Source organism: Lagopus leucura, unplaced genomic scaffold, assembly GCF_019238085.1.
Source record: "Lagopus leucura isolate 7727_CA_CO unplaced genomic scaffold, USGS_WTPT01 105-2_obj-0_obj, whole genome shotgun sequence".
NCBI lineage: Eukaryota > Metazoa > Chordata > Aves > Galliformes > Phasianidae > Lagopus > Lagopus leucura.
The window spans coordinates 37,638-58,630 of record NW_024964077.1 but is presented as its reverse complement, the minus strand read 5'-3'; the positions used below and the strand labels follow the sequence as shown (position 1 = coordinate 58,630).

General features: G+C 57.4%; 2 protein-coding genes across 4 annotated transcripts; one reads left to right on the top strand and one right to left on the bottom strand.

Moving 5' to 3' along the window:
* Nucleotides 1-1,324: 1,324 nt before the first annotated feature.
* On the top strand, nt 1,325-17,818 carry ARAP3 (ArfGAP with RhoGAP domain, ankyrin repeat and PH domain 3). Of its 3 annotated transcripts, XM_042891813.1 has the most exons (35): nt 1,325-1,474; nt 2,379-2,637; nt 2,745-3,679; nt 4,138-4,199; nt 4,453-4,526; nt 4,657-4,727; nt 6,420-6,689; nt 6,932-7,001; nt 7,758-7,878; nt 8,067-8,254; nt 8,565-8,671; nt 9,435-9,634; nt 9,724-9,809; nt 9,924-10,106; nt 10,319-10,475; nt 10,738-10,854; nt 10,942-11,095; nt 11,244-11,346; nt 11,436-11,634; nt 11,704-11,767; nt 12,028-12,191; nt 12,330-12,542; nt 12,805-12,910; nt 13,364-13,511; nt 13,646-13,714; nt 13,989-14,063; nt 14,184-14,298; nt 14,419-14,547; nt 14,660-14,793; nt 14,899-14,981; nt 15,076-15,111; nt 15,657-15,720; nt 15,795-15,932; nt 16,127-16,165; nt 16,696-17,818. In XM_042891813.1, the coding sequence occupies exons 3-35, from the start codon at nt 2,784-2,786 to the stop codon at nt 17,269-17,271; spliced, it is 5,211 nt and encodes a 1,736-aa protein (XP_042747747.1). In that variant the 5' UTR covers nt 1,325-1,474; nt 2,379-2,637; nt 2,745-2,783; the 3' UTR covers nt 17,272-17,818. The 3 variants fall into 3 exon arrangements, with proteins under 3 accessions (XP_042747747.1, XP_042747748.1, XP_042747746.1); XM_042891814.1 differs by lacking the exon at nt 2,379-2,637 and having other exon boundaries at nt 4,141-4,199; XM_042891812.1 differs by lacking the exon at nt 2,379-2,637.
* On the bottom strand, nt 17,786-20,926 carry LOC122191531 (proteinase-activated receptor 3-like). The gene is made up of 3 exons (XM_042891815.1): nt 20,857-20,926; nt 19,654-20,281; nt 17,786-19,066 (listed from the first exon to the last, which is right to left on the bottom strand). The coding sequence occupies exons 2-3, from the start codon at nt 19,733-19,735 to the stop codon at nt 18,057-18,059; spliced, it is 1,092 nt and encodes a 363-aa protein (XP_042747749.1). The 5' UTR covers nt 19,736-20,281; nt 20,857-20,926; the 3' UTR covers nt 17,786-18,056.
* Between the last annotated feature and the right edge of the window lie 67 nt (nt 20,927-20,993).

Below are 20,993 nucleotides of genomic sequence, written 5' to 3'. Positions count from 1 at the left end.
GGGAAGGGAAGGGAAGGGAAGGGAAGGGAAGGGAAGGGAAGGGAAGGGAAGGGAAGGGAAGGGAAGGGAAGGGAAGGGAAGGGAAGGGAAGGGAAGGGAAGGGAAGGGAAGGGAAGGGAAAGGTGGGCAAGTAGGTAGCTAGATGCATAGTGACATAGGGACAGTGTCATTCTGCATGCTTCAGAAGAAGGAGAAGACCAAGGTACTGGGAGGATCCAAAGCCCACTTTGATCTTTGGTTCCTCTGACCCTTGCTGGCGTCTTCACCAAGCCCAGCCTGAGAGCTGTTTTCTGCTCCTCCCAACTGCCTCCCCCTGGGAGCAGGCAAAACCTTCCTGTTGTGGTCAGAACCAGGAGGCCAGCCACTAAATATAGACTGCATCAGCAGGTTGGCAGATGCCAAAGGGAAACCTGAGCAGTGGAAGACCAGCAGATAGGAAGCCCTGCCTTGCCACAGGGCAGACCATGGGCCCTTGCCCTGGGGTAGCTGACTGAGACAAGGGGGGAAGGGGGGGATGTGCTAGGCTGTCACAGAGTTCTGCTTCTGCTTTGCCAGAAGGAGAAGCTTTGTTCCCAGCCCTAGCTGCACACACAGGCTTGGTCAAGGAGGACCTCAGTTACTGTAGTGTCCCTCCATCTCTCCTGCAGTAAGTTTGTGGATCTGACAGCCCAGAGATGCAATGAGGGGATCCCTCATGGCACAGAGCAGCTATCACCTGAGCCCCAGGAGCTGAAGAGGTGGTGAGAGATCACCCTCATACATCCCCTGCATGTGGGGAAGGTTGGGTAACAGCAGAGCTGGGCTAACCACACGGATCTCTTGCGAAAAGCATGGCACTAGAGGAACAGGCGGGTGAAAGAGCAGTGTCTATGCCAGGCAGTGCCCACCAGCCCTGCATTCATCCCACCTCCATTCCCCGTTTACAGCATTAGATGTGCTGCTGCTTTCCTGCAGGACAGAGGTGGCTTTTGGGATCCCGGAGTTTCAGCCACTCATCTCTCATGTTCATCCACTCAAATTCCTCAGCAGTTTTCTTTTAGCCCTTTTTTTTTAGCCCAATTTGGCCAATCGCTATCCTGCCTTCCCAGCACTCCAGTGCTAGTGGACGGTGGATGTGGCAATGTGTCTGATCACCTGCAGGGCATAGGGCTGCATGGGATGTGTGGGTCTGGGGAGGCAGCCAGGGACTCCCATCCGTGTCATTGGAACAGGACCCTCGCTGGGGTGGAGCAAAGGAGACAAAGTGTGAGGGGCAGCACCCAGAGAAGGGCAGAGCCTGCAGAGAGGCAGGACAGGAGGGTGGGGACAGGGCTGGGGACCAGAGGGCTGGCCTGGAGGAGGGACCAGCAGTGGGAGGCACAAGCTGAGTGCTGCTGTCGCTGCAGGCTGAGCCCCCTGCCCGGAGGGGACACCTGGACATCGGCCTTGCCACCATGCCACCACTGCGCTGGAGTCGACCCTGCTGAGCCCAGAGGTGAGGGACAGCCCCGAGGGTGCAGGGGATGGGCAGGCTTGGGGACGGAGCTCTGTGGGAAGGGCCCGTGCCCAGCACCAAGTGTGGGTCGACACAGATGGGAGCAGTTGTAAGGATGGCAGCCGAGCCGCCCCCAAGGGCCACCCCAGCACCCTGCACTCAGCCCTGTGAGGAAGTCTTGGGGCAAGGAAGCAGAGCTGCCCACAGATCCCACAGGGTGATACGAGAAAGGGAGAAATTGCCCCATTTCAGTAGCCTGAAACCCAGCACTCCAGTGCCTCTGGGCAGAAGTGGGGACAGCCACCCCACACAGAGCATCAACCTCCACCCCCATCAACAAGCAGCCTTCCAGCTACAGTGTCCCCATGCCCAGCTCCCCACGCCCTTCCCGGCCATCTCCTTGTACTGTGTACTGTCCTTGTCACCGCAGCCTGGTGCATGCCCCCGCCCCCCCCCCCCCCTTTGCACCCTCACATGGGGATACTTCCAGACAGCCATTCTTCTCCCCTATACTCCCTATGACACCCCTTCCCATGGTCACACCAGTGGGCAGCGGTGCAATGCGGAGCCTGGGACAGCCGGGATGCAGCCCCCACGGAGGGGGGACAGGGGATGCGTGGGAGAGCACAGGCAGCAGGAAGGAAGCCTGCGCTGAACAATAGAGGGAAATGGAGGAACTGGAAAAAAGAGCCAGTGGCAGTACACTCAGCGCAGATGGTTTAGTGCAGAGCAGCATGATTCATGGGAAAAAGGCCCTCAGCGCCCCACGGCTGCATCCAGCAAGGGATCTGGGGATGCGGGTCCCTGGGTGGGTGGGCACGGTGCTGGGCGCTCGCCCTGTGGGTTCCATCCCCCTAGGCCTGCCTATGAGTCATGCTGACCTCTCTCATGCCCTCGCCGGCAGATTATGGTCTGGCCCTTCCGGCAGCAGAGCCCTCCCCGAGGCGGCCAGCACCAGAGCTCATCCCCTGGGAGGGGCCCAGCTGCTGCCCCCCAGCCGCCGTCAGCAGCCCCCCTCCATCCTGTCCCTGCACTCAGAGCAGCCCCTAGCCTTGGTGTTGCTCGTGTGCTGGCAAAGTGGGACGAGGAGCTCCAGGAAGGGGTGGAGGAGAGGCTTGTGGCTGGGAAGTAACAGGATGCAGTCCTGGCTTGGGGTACTGAAGGTAAGAGGCCGAGGGGAGGGTGGTGAGGTGGGGGGATCCTGCTTGTGGCCAAGCCCCCAGATTCCCTCCCACTGCCTCCTGAGCTCTTTCCTCCCCTCCTTCACCAGATGATGGGCTGAGCACCATCGCAGAGGCACCACAGGGCCATGAGCTCGCCGTGTACTCCTGACTCAGACATCGCAGACTGGCTGGCCACCATCCACCTGGAGAGATACCGGAACCTTTTCAAGCAGCATGGATTCCACCTGGCCCGAGATGTCTCTGCGCTGGACAATAAGCAACTGCAGCAGCTTGGCATCACTGCCACCGGGCACCGCAAGAGGATCCTGAACTTGGCAGAGAAGACACGGCTGCTTGGGTACCCCCATCCCCGAGCCCCCCAGATGGGTGAGGATGCTGCAAAAGCAGAACCAGGAGTGGCCGCTGATGCCTTTGGGATGCAGCAATGCAGTGCAATGCCCAGTCAAGCAGTGCCCCCGCAGAAGGACCTGGATCCTCCACTGGTGAGGCCGGTTCCCAAGCCAAGGACGGTTTTCTATCGCCCCAAGTTGGAGCAGGGCTCAGCAGCCATACCACCAGCACACAGCCCGGACAGGGACAGGACAGCTGGAGCCTTTGTGGTGCTGGAGGGCTTTGTGCCAGGGGAGAGTTCCACGGATCTGGAGAGTCCGGGGGCAACCATGGGCACGGGAACATCCCGGCTGGGTGCACGGGAGGAGGCACAGCTCCCCACAGTCCCAGACCATGGAGAGACAGAGGAGACACCAGAGAAGCCCTGCCTGTGTGTCCCATCTGTGCCACCACGGCTCAGACACAGGGCCCCAGTGGCTGAGATCAGTACTGTGGGAACAACAGGCAGACCACCCTCAGTGCCTGGCGTGGGACAGGGCAGGATGGAGATGGTATCCAATGTCATCTACGAGGGGCTTAAGTCACCACTGTCACCTGTGGAGGATTCAGGACAAGAGGACAGTCCCCGGGGCCAGGCTTTCACTCAGGATCCGTCCCCACAGGAGCTGACGCAGCTGGACGAGAAGTCTAAGTAAGCAGAAACTTTCCCTTAGGAAAGACAGATTTGAGGGCTAACCACCCCCAGAACCTCATCCTTAGGGAGCATTGCCCTCCTCATGCCTTTCTCAGGGGAGATTGGGGAGGTAATACGTTCTATGGGGAAGCTGGGACCCACCCTGGTTTGGAAAGGGATGATGAGAGAGCAGGGGTAGGGGTTTCCAGCATGGAATGGCACTAGCCAGGACCTCTGGGGCTGGCTTAAGTGGGGTACAGGGTGGCAGATATTGGAGGGGATTAGGCTGGGGGAGGAGAAGCATCCCCAAGAGGTGCAGCCTCAATAGGTAGAAGAGAGCAGGCACAGGGTGGTTGCACATCACGGGAGACAAGTCCAGGCTGAGAAATGGGCATATGCATCTTCCAGCCCCTCAAACCAGAGAGAACAGGGTAAAAGCCCAGTCACACTACGGTAACCCCTCTCCTGTTTTCCAGCAGGGCAAGCTGGCCTGGAGGGGGTCTTCCCCCCATTCCACAGAGACCTGCCAGCAAGCCAGGTGAGAGCCCCTGGGCCACTATGTGCAATAGGGACCCCATGGTGTGCACAGAGGGAGGGTGGTATCGGGGGGAGAGTGGACTCAGAGCACAGCCCCGTGCAGGTTTGGGCCAACACCTCTGCCACATGAGGTGCCCTGATGGGATGGGTTGTGCTGTGGGAGATCACTCTGGGGGGTTCCCCAAGTGTCTGCAGGTCGTTATCCTTTTCCAGCACCACTGATGGCCTTTTCTCCCCCACGTCCCTGCCTGCAGAGCTCAGTGAGCCACCCATCAGCCCATACAGTGAGACCACCTTTGTGAACACAGTCCCAGCCCGGGAGCAGAAGGTGAGAGGGGCCCATGGGGAGAATCTATCCCCTGGCATAACCTGTGGGATGCCCCATCTCCTGAGGGCCAGCGAGCTGCAGCTGGTGGAACTGTGGCACTGGCTGAAGTGTGACTGTTGTCTCCTCCCAGGGCACAGATGTCCCTTCTGGGCAGGGCTATGAAGCAGTGACTGAGCCAGAGCTGAAACGAGAAACACAAAGGTAGGCAAGGGAATGATGAGGGTGCATAGCTGACCTTAAAAACGCTTTCAAAATGCACTTTCCATGAGTCCTGATAGCATCTCAGAAAGAGGAAGGAAAGTTGCTCTTCCCATTTCAGACAGGGAGGGTTCCTTTTCCTGTGTTGCTTGCAGAGAAGGGAGCTGAGCTGTGGCTCCTCTTGTGGCTGCTGTGCCTTCATGTTTCTGGTGGCAGTGCCTGGCCTGATCCAGGGGGGATGGTCAGCCAAGGTGGCACAGCTACACGGGCCACAGGTAGGGGACTGCAGATAGCTGGGAACAGGAGTTCTGTGGCTGGGAAGGAGCTGCACTCTCTGATGTTGCAATGCAGAGCAGGGCCAAGTACTGTTTGCAGTCTCTGTTTGGGGCTTGCAGGGATCTGGAATCCTGAACATCGCGAGGGCATGGGCAGGGTGCCTACAGCACTGACAGTTCCTCCCAGGAGTGTTTGCAGCCTGGGTCTATTGAGAAGAGCCACCACAGGGCTCTTCAGTATGGTTTCAGAAGCAGCCTTCACAGGATTTTCCTCTTACTGGGGCTTACAGAGTTGAAGAGACAAAAAACCTCTGCAGACTTTCTGGGTTCTGCCCCTGGACCAAATGGGACAGGTGTTCCCATGCTTTTCTTCTGAGATACCCACCCTAACCACTTCTCCCCATGCCTTAAGGCTCCTCGGCTGTGGGACACGAAATCCCAGGCATGATGTGACTCTGCCAGCTACCAGGTGCCCACCAGCAGGCTGATTGCCTGCCCTATAGCCCCACCTGATACAACCAGATCCTCGTCTTTCCTCCATTGCCAATCCTTCATCTTCCACCAACTCTGCCATGTCAGCAGCAACAATCTGAGGCAGTCCAGCTCAGTGCATCCCAGCTGTCACCCTCCAGGCTTCGCAAACCTAGAAATTCCTCCTGTAGATCCTTCTACTGGCTCTGTCTCATGATCCCTGTTCCTGGGACTGAAGCTGTGGCAGCTGGAAAGTGCCTCTCTGCCCTCCTCATGCCACTCCAAATTGTCCTCCATGGAGAGATGCAGACCCTCAGGCAGAAGTTGTGCCAGGGTTGGGAACATGCTTGCTGCTTTTCCTGGAGCCTGGTCTTTGTGCTGTAGTCAGGTCCCAGTGCTGAGATGTCCCTGCTGCCGTGGGCCTCTTCCTGTCCATCACCATCACGCCTGGGCAGCTCCCATGTGACTACCTGACATTTTCCAGTCTGTTTCCTTTCTGGGGAAAGAAAAGCGCCTGGCTGACAGGACCGAGGGAAGGGGCAGGCTTAATGGTTTATTTTTGTAATTTCCTTTCATTGTTATGGCTGGATAGGCTCACCAGGTCCTCTCTAACTACAGCTTCCCAAGAAAATGAGGCTGATGCAGGAGCTCCACCTGCCCAGCAGTCTGTCCTTCCTTTGGAGCTAAATGATTTTTAAGGTACCTTCCAACCCAATCCATTCTATGACTCTGATTTCCAAGAGCTTTGCAAAGCATTTCAGCTGGACATGAGGAGGAGCAATGGAGATTCCAGTGCCGAGATCTTGGTGACCACGGAGCCCTCATCCCTTCCCACTCATGGAGATGCAAAGACCCAATGAGATCTGTACCCCAAGGAGCTGTATCCCATGATGAGGCCAGAAGCAATGTGGAACATCTCCTGATTTTCTCATGGCCCCATTCCTTGCAGGACAAGCAGTGAGTACAGCAGTGAGGGGAGGAGTGAGGATGAGGAGACACGGACGAGGCTCATCGAACGCATTGCCCAGAATGACACAGAGGGATACTCCACCGTGGATGCTCCTCGGGCCAAGGGCACCCCATTCAGCCTGCCACCCCACCTCTACCCTGACGAGGTCCTAGATGACTTGACCATCTCTCCTTATGCAAGCTACACCTCACTGTCTGAGCCCCGGCCCGCCATGCTCAGCGGTTGGTTGGACAAGCTTTCCCCACAAGGGTACGTGCTCAGCATGTGTAGTGACAGGTCCCCATTCTTAAAACCCCCTTGGGCAAGGCTGGTGAGGTAGGCACCTCACTTCTGGGACTTCCAGAGCCATTCTGAGCTTCTTGGGTCATGGTGTTGCAAGGATTCCTGTGCATCGTCCTGGGGTCTGTGCAGATGTGGGGCCTGTGTGCAGCTGTGGTGCACTTGAAGGACCACCTGTCTCCTAACAGCATGTTTCTCTGCCTTGCCAACAGGAACTATGTCTTCCAGAGGCGCTATGTCCGCTTTGATGGGAAGAACTTGATGTACTTCAGCAGTGAGAAGGTGAGAGTGGGTGGAATGTGGGCAGGAGAGAGGCTGTGCTGTGCCACCTGAGCAGGAAAAGCTGAGAGTGCTGGGGATGTTCAGCCTGGAAAAGGCTCAGGTGGATTTCATCCATTTGTATAAGTACCTGAAGGGAGAGTGCAAAGAGAACAGAGTCAGGCTCTGCCCAGTGGTGCCCACTTCCAGGACAAGAGGCAATGGGAACAAATTGGAACTCTGAGCATCACGAAGCACTTCTGTGCTAACAGTGGGACCCAGAGAGGTTTTGAAGACTCCGCCTTTGGAATCTCCATCCTTGGAGACACCATCCTTAAAGATATACAAAAGCAGTCTAGAGGTGGTCCTGGGCACCGTGTTCTGGGTGGTTCTGTTTGAGCAAGGGTGGGACCAGATGGTCCCAAGAGTCCCTGCCAACCTCAACCAATCTGTCACTCTGTGACACCAAGTGATCTGCCGTGCTCCCTTGTCCCCCTTGTGTGAGGATCCAGCACAACTGCAGCATCATCACGATGGAATCACTGTGTCTCTGTGCCCAGGGTTCAGCCTGACACCATGTTGGTAGAACACAAATAGGGAGGGACCATGCATTGCCCTGGACTAGCTGCTATCACAGAAGGCTTGCAGCCAGCCTTGCCCTGTCCTTTACTGGGACTTTGGCACCAGTATGGCCAGTGAGACAGATGCAGGGGTAATAGGGCATATGGATGCCCTGCAGGAGGGGGAAAGAAGGGTGATCACACCTGCTGTTCCTTCCAGGAGCCCTACCCCAAGGGTGTGATCCCATTGTCTGTCATTGAGATGGTTCGCTCCACCAAGGACAACAAGTTCCAGGTCGTCACCAGCCACCGGATCTTTGTCTTCCGTGCTGAGAATGAGAGTGAGTGAAAACCCAAGCTGGGAACAGTCAGTTCCCAAGAAACGCCTCCCTCCCTTTGTCCCACGGCTCCCACTCTCTCCCCACACTGGCTGAGACAAGTGAGGGACACCTATCCCTGCCGCGTTCTGGCCATGCTGGGGTGAAGGGATGGGTTCGGCCTCACTCCTCCATCCCTGCCCTCCCTGCAGCCCAGAGGAACGAGTGGTGTTCCACACTGCAGCAGAAGGTGACGGATCAGCACCTGGTGGGCACTCGGCCACGGCCCCCCAACACAGCTCACTGCCAGAAGTCGGGCACCCTGGAGCTGAAGGGACAGAAATCCAAAGTGTTTGCAGTCCTCAGCCTGCCTGAGATGTGGCTGTACAAGAGCGAGCAGGTTGGTGGCAACTACAGAAACCCCCACATCCTGTGTGCTGAAGTGTCTTAGCACCCTGTTGTTGTTTTCTTCTGGCTGCCTCGTTTCCAGTTTGCACAGTGTGCACTAAACCACAGCAAGAGTTTTTGCTCAAACTGCTACCTGCTCTACCAGTATGCCTGACTCAGCAAAGCCGTTAATTTTAAGATTAACATATTTGCAAGATGGTTTAATCCAGACCGGATGGGATGGAATGAAAGGTCCCAGGTCTTGGTGGTCTGGGTGCTGGGGACAGGGTGCAGAACCAGAACAGCACTGCTCTGATTTGCAGTTCTTTAAAATGGGCATTGGCATCTGCATGATTGAGATGCGTGGCTCTACCATCCGTGAAGCCAAGAACCGCACCTTCGAGCTCATCACCCCCTCCAAGATATTCAGGTAACAATGGCATGGGGATGGGAGTGGGGATGGGGATGGGAAGGGGAATGGGAACAGGGATTGGAACAGGTACAGGAGTGGAAATGGGGATGGGGATGGGGATGGGGATGGGGATGGGGATGGGGATAGAGATAGAGATAGAGATAGAGATAGAGATAGAGATAGAGATAGAGATAGAGATAGAGATAGAGATAGAGATAGAGATAGGGATGGGAATGGGAAGGGGAAGGGGAAGGGGAATGGGAATGGGAACAGGGATTAGAATGGGAACAGGAGTGGGGATGGGGATGGGGATGGGAATGGGAACGGGAACAGGAACAGGGATTGGAATGGGACAGGAGTGGGGATGGGGATGGGGATAGAGATAGGGATGGGAATGGGAAGGGGAATGGGAACAGAGATTTGAATGGGAACAGGAGTGGGCATGGGGATGGGGATGGGGATGGGGATGGGGTTGGGGATGGGGATGGGGATGGGGATGGGGATGGGGATGGGGGTGGGGATGGAGATAGGGATGGGAAGGGGAAGGGGAATGGGAACAGGGATTGGAATGGGAACAGGAGTGGAGATGGGGATGGGGATAGAGTTAGGGATGGGAATGGGAAGGGGTATGGGAACAGGGATTGGAACAGGAACAGGAATGGGGACGGCGATGGGAATAGGGATGGGAATGGGAGCAGGGTTGGGAATGGGGATGGAAATTGTTCAGGGAGCAGCTGGCAGCTGGAGCAGGCTGTATGAGTGTTGGTTACTGGTGCTGCAGCTTTGTGGCAGAGTCAGAGAGGGAGAAACGGGAGTGGATGGAGGCCCTGCAGGAGGCCATAGCCGAGACGCTCTATGACTACGAGGTGGCAGAGAAGATCTGGTCCAACAAAGCCAACAGATACTGTGCAGACTGCTGGGCTCAGAGCCCAGACTGGGCATCCATCAACCTCTGCGTGGTCATCTGCAAGCAATGCGCAGGCTGGTGCTTCTCCCCAGTGGTGGGCAGGGTGTGGGTACCCCTTGGGTGTGATCAGGGCCATGGGTGCTCACTCGCCTGCTCCCCACAGGGCAGCATCGCAGCCTGGGCTCCAACATTTCCAAGGTGCAAAGCCTGAAGCTCGACACCAGTGTCTGGTCCAACGAAATTGTGCAGGTAGAGGTGGCTCAGGGCTTCTGTGGGAGTGCAGCAGCCCCATGAGCTCCACTGTGAGGCGGGGATGCTGGGTATCCTGCTCTGCCTGCTGCTGATTGCAGGTCTCTCCCACAGCTCTTTATTGTGCTGGGCAATGACCGAGCCAACAGATTTTGGGCTGCCCGCATCCCTGCCACAGAGGTCCTCCACCCAGATGCCAGCACTGAGCAGAGACGGGACTTCATCTCCCGCAAGTACCGGGATGGGAGGTACCGCCTGCCTCATCCACACTATGCCTCCCACGAGGAGGTACTCCAGGTAGGGGCCACCTCAGGGTGTGTGCAGGGTGCCAGGGTGCTGGGAATGATAGGAATGACTCTGGAGTTCAGCCTGAAGTGTCAACATATTCTCCTTGTCTTATGTGCCTACAACCCTATGCTGGGCTTGGGTGGGATCTTGTGATCCTTGAAGTGGGATGGGCTTTCCTGTCAGTCAGGATGTGGTCCCTACTGGTGTATGTTTCATCCCAGGCACTGTGCACTGCAGTGGCAGGACCAGGTTTGCTCAAGACCATCCTGCAGTTCTTCTCCGCTGCAGAGGCTGGGCTGGCAGCTGACCCCAAAGCCTATGAAGTAGCCCCAATAGCTGAGCCATGGTTGGACCTGGAAAGCAAAAGGAACCATGCAGGTAACTCAGTCCTCTTCAGTTTGTGATAGGGCAGTTTCCTTCTTGCCACTGCCCCAGTATTCCGGAGCTCAGGACAGCCAGGGCACCAAGTGACAGCCCCACTGCATCTCTCTTCCGGAATGGGGCAGGCTTCTGGATCCCCTTTTCTGGGGATTCCCTCATGCCTAGAGCACTCCTTTGCCTATACCTACACTAGCAAGGGACTTACTGGCCCCTGGTACCCACATTTTGGGGAGTGCCCACTCGATGCCATTCCTCACAGGGGTACCAGGTCCAGAGGGTGTATACAATGAGATCACACAGCCAGTGGCACACAGTGGGTACCTGCACCGGTCCACGGCCCACCCCCGCCTTCCAGGTGCCAAGAAGAGCAGAGAGGGTAAGTGTAGGGAATGTGGAAAAATGGGGAGTGTGTCTGAAAGTGTGTGGCTCCCACTCCAATACCAATTAGTCCTTCATCCCACAGACTTCCAGCGCGTCTGGTGCTCACTGGAGAGAGCCCTACTCATCTTTGAGACGGAGAAATGCACTGAGCCCCTGAGCCACATCCAGAGTGGGGATCTGCTCTCCCTGGGTGTGAGCAGAGCCCAGCCCCTCTCCAGCCCTGGTCCCACTGAAAGGTACATCCAGGGTATCCCTGTCCTAGCGTGGGTGGACCTGCAAGCCTGGAGAGCCCGTGGGCATGCAGGAGGCAGGCATGGGCACGGTGTCTGGACACATAAAGAGCAGGGTGGGAACAGCCCTGACAGGTGGGTTCATCCCCTGCAGGTTTCACTTCACCCTTGAGCTTTTCCTCACTGGGGAAAAAGTGCAGCAGCTGGGAGCTGACAGTGCTGATACTCTGCAAGCATGGGCCAGTGCCATTGGAAAGGTGAGCTGGGCTCTGTCCATGCTACTGTTCCCATCCTTGTGCAGGCTGAGCCCTGCCTTTGCCATCTCACCTCTTTCTTCATGTCACAGTGGTTCACTCCTGTGAGCTGTCACTGCCTGCTGGGCTACGAGTTCCAGCGTGTGGGCCAGCTGCGTTACAAGTGCATGCTCAACCCCGAGCACTGGCAGCGAGCCTTCTTCATCCTGCAGAAAGCCCACCTCTTCATCTGTCCTGCTGAGGAGGATGGGGCTGAGGACAGCATCAACCTGCGGCGACTGCAGGAGCTCAGTGAGTGCCCAGGCTGAGTGCATGGTGGTGGATGTGCCTGGCTCTGAGCTCATTCTTGTCCCCACACAGGTCTGGTGCCCCCTGCAGAAACACAGGAGAAGAAGGAGATGCTGGTGTTGGTGGAGATGGGGAGGTGAGAGTTGAGCATAGAAAGGGTGGAGAAGGTGCTGGGGTGAAGGTACTGGTGTGTGCGTAGAGGATGATCCTGAATCCACTGTGGAGATGCTGGTGGGGTGGCATGGCTGTGGCCAAGGGGCTTGCAGAGGTCATTCCAGCTTGGGATCCCTTGGGGGTGGGTGTTCATTGGTCCAGCTTGGTGTATGGGGCAGGAGGAGACAACCCACATCCCTGGAGAGACCTTAATTCCCAATTCACCACCCTTGTTGTTCTCAGGACATTTTACCTGCAGGGCCTGTCGCGGGCAGACACAGCAGCCTGGTATGCTGACATCCAGGCATCAGCAGGGGGCCGGGGCAACGCGCTGCGGGACCAGCAGCTGAGCCGTGGGGACATCCCCATCATTGTGGACAGCTGCATTGCCTTCATCACGCAGTACGGTGAGCATGGGACCGTGCCCAGCACCCGCGGTGTGACTGAATGCGTCTGGATAGGAAGCATCACCTACCTGACATCCTCCTTGGTGGGGGCCCCCTGATAGCAGCATCAGGCCTCGTGACCCTGCATCCCTTCCCCAGGACTGCGCCATGAGGGGATTTACCGCAAGAACGGAGCCAAGTCCCGGATCAAGGTACTGATGGAGGAGTTTCGACGGGACGCTCGCAATGTCAAGCTGCGCATCAGCGATAACTTCATTGAAGATGTCACTGATGTGCTGAAGAGGTTCTTCCGTGAGCTGGAGGACCCCGTCTTCACCCTGGAGCTGCACCCGCAGTGGAAGGAGGCTGCTGGTATGTCCCTCACCCCGTCCATTTGCCCAAAATGGGGTCACGTTGGCACGTCAGCTCTGGGGCCATCAGACACAAGGATGGTGGAACAGGCTGCCCGAAGTAGCTTTGGATGCAGCATCCTTGGAGGTGTTTAAAGCCAGCTTGGATTGGGCTTTAGGTAGCTTGATCTGGTCCACGGCAAGGGGATTGGAACTTGATGATCTTTAAGGGCCCTTCTAACCTAAGTTATGATTCTACAGTCCATGATTTCTCCTCCCTCCAGCAATCTCCTCCAAGCCCCAGCGCCTGGAGCGGTACAAGGAGCTCATCCATCGCCTGCCTCGCCTCAACCGCAAGACCCTGGCTGCGCTGATTGGGCACCTCTATCGGTCAGCCATCTCCCCATGGGTCCCCAGTTTGATGATGTCCCCACAGCCGGCCCACAGGGTAGAATTTCCCAGAGAATGCTGGCTTCCGTCTCTGTGGAGCAGGCAGAGCCCAGTGCCCCATGCCAGTGTTGGGAAATGATGAGCGTGCCTGACAGCTCAAACATTCCCAAAGTCGTCCTACAGCAGTAGAGAAGTTTGAGAGTGGGGAACACCCCCTTGTAAGATGTCAGTTTCACCGAGGGCACAAAAAAAAAAAACTGGAAAGAAACAAATTCCCATCCCTGACTCAGAGCACTGTGTGATTGCGACTTGAAGTCCTGGAAACAGGAACTTCATGCCTAACATCTGGGGAGCTGAGAGGAAAGGGGACGGTTTTTGGGGTAGAAGTGGGCAGCTGGAGCTGGCACACCTCCAGACCTGGCCAGCCCCTCACCCCCATGCTTCCTGCCCCAGCGTGCAGAAGTGTTCAGACCTCAACCAGATGAGCACCAAGAACCTGTCGCTGCTCTTCGCACCCAGCCTCTTCCAGACTGATGGCAAAGGCGAGCATGAGGTGAAGGTGATGGAAGACCTCATTGACAACTACGTCACCATCTTCAACGTGAGCTTCAACGTCTTTGTCCCACCACACATGCTGGCCTCCTGTTCCTCACTCTTCATCACCCATTCTGGCCCTGCCCCCACCCACAGCCCCCTCCATGTTGATGCCATGAATCTCCTCTCTTTTCCTGGCAGATTGATGAGGACCAGGTGTCTCAGATGGAGCTGGAGAACAGTCTGATCACCACCTGGAAGGATACCCAGGTACCTGGGGCGTGCTTGCTCTCTCCACATCAGGGGCCCAGGCTGGTGGGAAAGATAGGGACCATCAGCTGCGCACTCTGAGTTCCCACTATCCCAAATGTCCCCACACTGAGGCGAAACATTTGCAGAAGCGACCTTCTCTCCCTTTTCTACCCTTCTGTCACCTTGAGGCTCAAGCCCAAATCCCATTCCCCAGCATGCCTGGGGACAGGAGATTTGCAAAGTGTCCATGCCATCACCACGCAATGGCATCAATGCCATCCTTCTCCTACAGCTCTCACAGGCTGGGGACCTCATCATTGAGGTTTACCTGGAGCAGAAGCTGCCCGACTTCTGTGTGACCCTGAAGGTGAGTCCTAAAGGACAGACACATCAAGGAAGGGCAGTGGGACATGGGCTCCTGGCATTGCTTGTACCCAGGTCCCATTCTGCCACCACCTACCTGATCTTCCTATGTGTCCTGCCCCAGGTGTCCCCCACAATGACAGCAGAGGAGCTCACCAACCAGGTGCTGGAGATGCGCAATGTGGCAGCTAGTCTGGACATCTGGCTGACCTTTGAGGTGCTGGAAAATGGGGAGCTGGGTAAGAACCATGAGTATAGTGTGATGGGATGTTCTGGGGGAATTTGCTGCCAGGAGCAGGGAGGATGGTGGCTGGAAAAGGGAAAGGACACAACAGTGATGGTGTCCCTGGTGTTCCCAGAGCGGCCTCTGCATCCCAAGGAGAAGGTTCTGGAGCAGGCGTTGCAGTGGTGCAAGCTGCCGGAGCCCAGTGCTGCATACCTGCTGGTGAGGAAGGTCCCCATCGGCGAGGGCAGCTGCCTCTTCACAGGTGTGGTGACAACGGATGGGCCTATCACCCGTGGGTGGCTCCAGCCAGGACTCACAGTGGAACTTCCCCTGATATCCCCAGCCCCCTGACCCACATCTCTTACACTGGGCAGGTGCCAAGCGTGAGACCCCCAAGTGTGGGCTGCTGAAATGCCGTGAGGAGCCACCCAAGCTGCTGGGGAATAAGTTCTACGAGCGCTACTTCGTCATCCGAGACCGGCAGCTGCTGCTGCTCAAGGAGAAGAGGGTACGGAAGGGACACGATGGGGACAGGAAAGTGGGGAGGGGGACCCTGGGGACAGTGGTGGCACTAGGATTGGCCACAAGGGTCAGCTGGACTCTCTGTCCCCAGAGTGCTAAGCCGGAACGTGAGTGGCCACTGGACGTAGCCAAGGTTTACATGGGCATTAGGAAGAAGCTGAAGCCACCAGCACCGTAAGTGGGAGAATCCTGGCTGTGGAGCACACAACCCCTGCACAGTGCTGCACTGGGTGGTTCTGCCCCACTGCCTGACTTTTCCTTTCCCCAGGTGGGGCTTCACGCTGAGCATGGACAAGCAGCAGCTGTGAGTATCTGTCCCAGTCATGCAGGGCTGGGTGCCCCTGGGTTTAGTGGGATCAGGACAGCCAAATTTGGTGCTGCAGGGTCCTAGGGTCTTGGCTGAGCTGGTGGCTGGCTGGAGTACCCAAGGGTCAAAAAGGTGGGTCCTTGTGCTGCCTGGACACAAGGTGGGGACCAGGCTTTGGGGGAAATCCATCTCTGAGCTCCCACAAATCTCCTAGCACTGGGATTTAATCCATGCCATTAACAGGTCTGTGCCACTTGCAGGGCTGTGCCACTCCCCACTATTTGCCCCACCACTGCTTCATCCCCATGCAGCTCAAACCAGGGTGCTCCAGGATTCTGAACAGAGCTGTTTCCCAGGGCTTGGTATAGCTGTTGCCTCACACCAGAGCTGTTATTTAGACATACAGGGAGCTTGGAGGCTGTTCCCAGGGATGCCCACCAAGGAGAGCTGTGCCGGAAGCCCTGGGTTTGCAGGCAAGGTGACAGGGGGACCTGGACCCTGCTATCCCTGCTGCCTACAGCTCTCATCTGGCTCTCTTGCAGATACCTGGTGTGCACGGGGCAGGCAGAGCTGTGGGACTGGATCACCAGCATCCTCAAGACTCAGGTGAGCGCAGGCAAGGCTGGGTGGGCAGGGGGCCAGCAGGACAGCCAGATGTGACCTGTACTCCTGGCATGCAGCACGATGACCTGCGCCCCGTCATCCTGCGCCGCCGCTCCTCCTCTGACCTCGCCAAGCAGAAGTTCGGCACCATGCCACTGGTGCCCCTGCACGGGGACAGCACTGATGCCACCATGCTCTCTGCCAACCAGACCCTGGTAAGAGCCTGGCACCGGTGTTCCTCAGCCCACCCATGTCATTGTGCCCAACCCAAACAGGAGCTCTGGCTGTGTGTCCCTGTGTGTGTGCTACATGCTGCGCTCGTGTCTGCTGTCCCCATGCCTGTTTCAAGCAGGTGTCCCCACATCCCTGCCACCAGGTGCTTATCTCTGCCTGTCTCCTCTGTTTCTAGCGCCGTCTGCACACACGAAGGACTTTGTCCATGTTTTTTGTAAGTACCCATGTGCATGGGGTGTGTTTGTGCTCGCTTTGCACCGTGCATAATGGCTCCAGGAGATGCATCTGTGCTGCTCTGCACACACTGCATCCACTGTCCTACGTGTCCCGTGCATGGTCCTGTTGTGCATGCCCAAGAGCAAAGAGGTCCAGGCCAGTTCCCAGCACCTCCCAGAAGGACTGAACATAAGAAATGCAAGGTAGCAGGTTTTGGTGCTGCTTTCCATCAGGTTGTTTCTATATGCGCCTGGTCTTGCCTCACCTGGCTTTGTGCATTGTGCACCTATGGCACTCCATCCCAACACTGTCAGGGGCTATGGAAAAAGTGCCATTGCTTGGTGGCATGGATCTGATCCCAAATGAGCCCCAAGTGGCTCCATTGGCCAAAAGGGAAGCAGAAGCATGTTCGGAGACCCAGAGCAGCATATGTGCCCCGTAGGAGCATCAGCCCCACAGCAAGGAGCCCAGCTCCCCAGGCAGAACCCTTGTTCTGGGCAATTTCTCACTGCATCCCTCTGTCCCCAGCCCATGAAGGTGCATCAGGACTCCCTGGAGGAGCAGCAAGAGAAGGAGATGGACGCTGAGCCTGTCTACGAGGAGGTGGGCAACTTTCCTGAGCTGGCCACGCTGGAGCTGCAGCGGGGGCTGCTGGTGGACCCCTCACCTGTACCCACCATAGACAGATCCCAGAAGCCATCCTCATCCCCTGAGCAGCCCCCAGCCCCTGTGCTGCGCTCCTCACTGCCCCCCAGCCCAGCACAGAGGCTGCCAGCTCCCTCTGTCACCAAGGCTGTGTCCCTCGAACGGGGCTTGAACCTGGAGTGCGACAAAACCCCATCCTGTGGGCTCAGAGCCACCCTGACTGCCTCTCTGGAGAGGAATCTGGAGCCACCCACAGTGCTGGCCAGGGACCAGGAGCAGACGGCCATGTTGGGGCACAGCTCCAGCCTCGAGACCTCCATCAGCACCAAGAAGAGGAGCGCACAGCCATCCTCACCCATCAGCGACAAACTCATCCAGGAGCTCAGCAGCATCATCCTCAAGAAGAGTGACGGCCAGACACAAGGGACAGGGACAGGATCAGGCCAGCCAGTGACATGAACTGGAGTGGCCACCGACCTGGTGGTCAAGTCACATCTGGTGGCAGCAGTGACTCGAGTGTCACAGAGTGGGCACCCTCCTCCTGGCCTCACCCCGGGGCTGGGCTGGGAGCAGGGACAGACAGACGGGGACCAGGCATGTCTGCATGCGTGGGCAGCACATCGGCCACCACTGCCAGTCTCAGCGCCGAAGGAAGCGAGTCAAAGGGGAAGTAAAGCAGAACTGCAGTGCACCGAGCATGGGCTGAGGACACGTAATGTCAGAGACATAGGGTACGCAGGGTGAAGCTATCACTCTGCAATCAGTGCCCTGAGCTCTGCCCAGCATCCCCTTTCCTGCCCCAGTTCCATTGGGCAAGGCACCCATTTGCCCCCACTGTCCCTTCTTGCATACATTGCGGTGTATTTTGGGTGGTCCCCAGCAGCAGAGCTGGCCATCTGTGTGCAGCACGTGGTCCTGGCGATGGAGGATGGCTCCTGCTTATCTGGGGTGTTTACACCTTCTCCTTCCAGCATCGGGGAGAAATAAAGGTTTATTTGGGTTCTAAGGGGTTTGGTAACTGCAAGGTGTGTGAGGAGGGCACCAGGCAAGGATGGGGGTGGCAGATACAGGGATGGGACTGTGCAATAGGAGCAATAGGAGGATAACAGAGGTCTTGGAGAAGTGACTCTGTCCCTTATGGGGCTGTTTCCAATGGCATAGGGTCAGCTGGGGGTAACCCTGGGCTGGAACTGCAGAAGGGTCTTCTCCACATGGAGAGCATGGCACAGTGTCTCTAGCCCTGCCTACAGCTGGCTCTGCTCACTGGACCGCAGGGGCAAGGCTGTCTTCTTCCATTCCCCCTTTGTCCCCAGCCCACAGAGGCAGCAGCCAGCCTCCCATATCCAGCCCCGAAAATCCTTGGAGATGTAGAAATAGAGGAAGGGATCAAAGCAGTTGTTAAAAGCACTGAAGGCCAAGGCCAGGGCGTACCAGCTGTAGGTGATGTTGTTGCAACCTGTGTCCTGCTGCAGGTAGTGCATGAAGAGCAGCACGTTGCTGGGGGTGAAGCAGAGGAGGAAGGCCAGCAGGACCACAGCCAGGACACGCACCACGTGCCCGTAGCTCTCCTGCTTGGCCAGCAGCCGAGCCAGGATGCAGCCATGGGAGATGATCATGAGCACAAAGGGCACGCCGAAGCCCAGCCCCACTAGGCAGAGGAAATAGAGCCGGAAGAAATTGTCCTTCCCTTGGACATCGTGGCACGTCGTGATGTTCAGCTTCGAGATGTGTTCTGTCTGTGGGTAGAACAGCAGCGGGCTCACACCCAGCACCACCAGCAGCCAGATGGTCAGGCAGACACCCGCCCTGCCCCACGTCCCCGTGGAGCCCTTCCAGAGGAACGGGTGGGCCACAGAGACATAGCGCTCCACGCCGATGCAGGTGAGGAAGAGGATGGAGGTGTACATGTTCCCATAGAAAAGGGCCACCATGGAGCGGCAGAGGTAGTCCCCAAAGAGCCAGTGGTTGCCCAGGAGGTGGTAGGAGATCTTGAAGGGCAGCAGAAGGATGAAGAGGAGATCAGCAGCGGCCAGGTTGAGCAGGAAGAGGCTACTGGAGCACCTCCTGAAGTTTTTGGCCAGGACCCAGCAGGCCAGCACATTGGCAGGCAGCCCCACGAACAGCACCACAGAGTAGAGGGTGGGGAGGAGAATGGTGGTCGTGGTGCTGTTGAGGAAGAATTCCAGAGAGGCATCGGGGCACTCAGCTTCTTCACGGGGAGTCAGGTGCCAAAATGCCCGCCCTTTGCTGTGTGCTGCAGAGGACAGGAGGAGTCAGACTGGGCTAAGAACACCCTCCCAGTGCCCCTTCCCAACTGGGGCCACATGGCAGCTGTCCCAGGGAGCCCTCCCTGCAGAGCCACCAGGAGCTGGTGTCTCTCTGTCCCATGGCAGCTTTGAGGCACAGAAACCAGAGCATCTACTGGGATGGGACTTGGGACTTGGGATGGGTGTTGGGACAAGGGCACCAACACCAGGACAGAGCTGGGACACAGCCACCTGTGCATCATCCCATGTGTCCCAGTACTGAGCTGCCTCTGCCCCCCCGGGGCATTGCAGACCCACAGACCCTACACTTCTGGAGGGTGTTCTGCATGCACAACTTGCCTATGGGACTACGCATGGGGACCAGGGGAAGATGTCCTTCCACAGCCCAGCCTGAGTCACCCCAAGGGTCTGCAGTACCTGAGCTGTCCCCCTGACATACAGCCACCCCCTCCAAACGCCAAGTTTTAGCATGCCCCACAAGGACCCCCTGCTCTGCCCCTTTGCCCCTACCCACATTCAGCCTCTGCCCACATCACCCACATCTCCACGCCAGGACAGACACCAAATCACTTACCCAGGGGCAGCTGTGTGGCCAAGCCAAGCAGGAGGGTGACACCAAACCCAGCAAAGCCAGGCGATGTCACGAGCTGGGCCATATCTGTGGGGTGGCCTCTGCAAAATCCGCGTCCCCACGAGTGTCACAGGCAGGGCTGGCCCTGCCACACGTCACCGCAGCAGGATGTCGACCAGGTCCTTCCTCTTTCTCCTCTGCCTCTCGTCCATGCACCGCCCTCATCCACCGCGGACACAGGCAAAATGTGACATTGAAGTGTGACCGTCTTGCGGATGTCACTGAGACACGCGAGGATGGGGCTTTCCAGCCATCAGAAGGAGGAAGCAGATGCTATGTAACGGGTTGGTTTGCAAACCACAGCTGCAAGGGCAGTAAAGATATATCTGGAGCAGACATGCACTGGGTTCGATGGTGTTGATTGGGCTGAGGAGCCTGATTTGTCTCTATTCTCTTCCTGCCACCGAGTGGGTGCTGGTTGGCTCCACTCTGTGTTCTCAACTCTCTGTGTCTTCCTGAAGCAGAGGGGAGTGACAGCTTGGTGACACAGTCCCAGATGAAGCGTCATGCGTGGACAGTGCCAAACCATGGCCACAGTGCCATGGAGGGACTGAGGGGACAGCGGAGGGCCCTGTGGGGGCAGAGCACGGGATGAAAGTGAGAGCAGAAGGAGAAGCAAGCAATAAAGGGGGATGGGGACAGGAGGGTGTGGGGGACATAGGGGACATGCGGTACTGAGGAGCACTGTGGCACTGCACAGCACCACACACGTGTCCCCATGGCAGGGGACCCACGCTGGCAGCTGCACACTCTTCATATGATACAAAATGGGGCTCCCAGCGCTCCACAGGATCATTGGGATCATTGCCTTGCCTGTCCCACACAGCAGACAGCACAGTGCTCCCCATGTCCCTGTGAGCAGCAGGGTTGCAGGGCTTTCTACGCCTTCCTGTTCCCATATCCCCCTGTTTCTATGCCCCCGTGTCCCCTGTTGCCCTGTCCCTCTCCTCATCCTCCTGTTCCTGTGTCTTGCCGTTCTTGTGTCCCCATGTCCCCCCAGTCCCCCTGTCCCCGTGGCCTCATGTTTCTGTCTCCATATCTGCCCGCCCCCCCTTCCTGTGTCCCCATCACCCTCCCACATCCCACATATCCCCATGCCCCCGAGTCCCTGCGTTCCCACCTCCCTCTCCTGGATGTCCCACATACCTCAATGTCCACGTGGCCCCCATCCCCTTGTCCTTGCATCCCTCCGTCCCCCTATCCACATGATTCCAAGTCCCCACACCTCCACACTCCTTTCCCCTACATCCCAACATCCCCATGTCCTTCATCCTCATGTTCCC

What these genes read in the sequence shown, in the direction of transcription:
- ARAP3 (XM_042891812.1), top strand. Translation starts at nt 2,784, where the DNA reads ATGAGCTCGCCGTGTACTCCTGACTCAGACATCGCAGACTGGCTGGCC. An exon ending in GACAAGCTTTCCCCACAAGG is followed by an intron (nt 6,690 to 6,931) that starts GTACGTGCTCAG and finishes CCTTGCCAACAG; the next exon opens with GAACTATGTCTTCCAGAGGC. An exon ending in GGGCAGCTGCCTCTTCACAG is followed by an intron (nt 14,548 to 14,659) that starts GTGTGGTGACAA and finishes TACACTGGGCAG; the next exon opens with GTGCCAAGCGTGAGACCCCC.
- LOC122191531 (XM_042891815.1), bottom strand. Translation starts at nt 19,735, where the DNA reads ATGGCCCAGCTCGTGACATCGCCTGGCTTTGCTGGGTTTGGTGTCACC. An exon ending in GGCCACACAGCTGCCCCTGG is followed by an intron (nt 19,067 to 19,653) that starts GTAAGTGATTTG and finishes TGTCCTCTGCAG; the next exon opens with CACACAGCAAAGGGCGGGCA.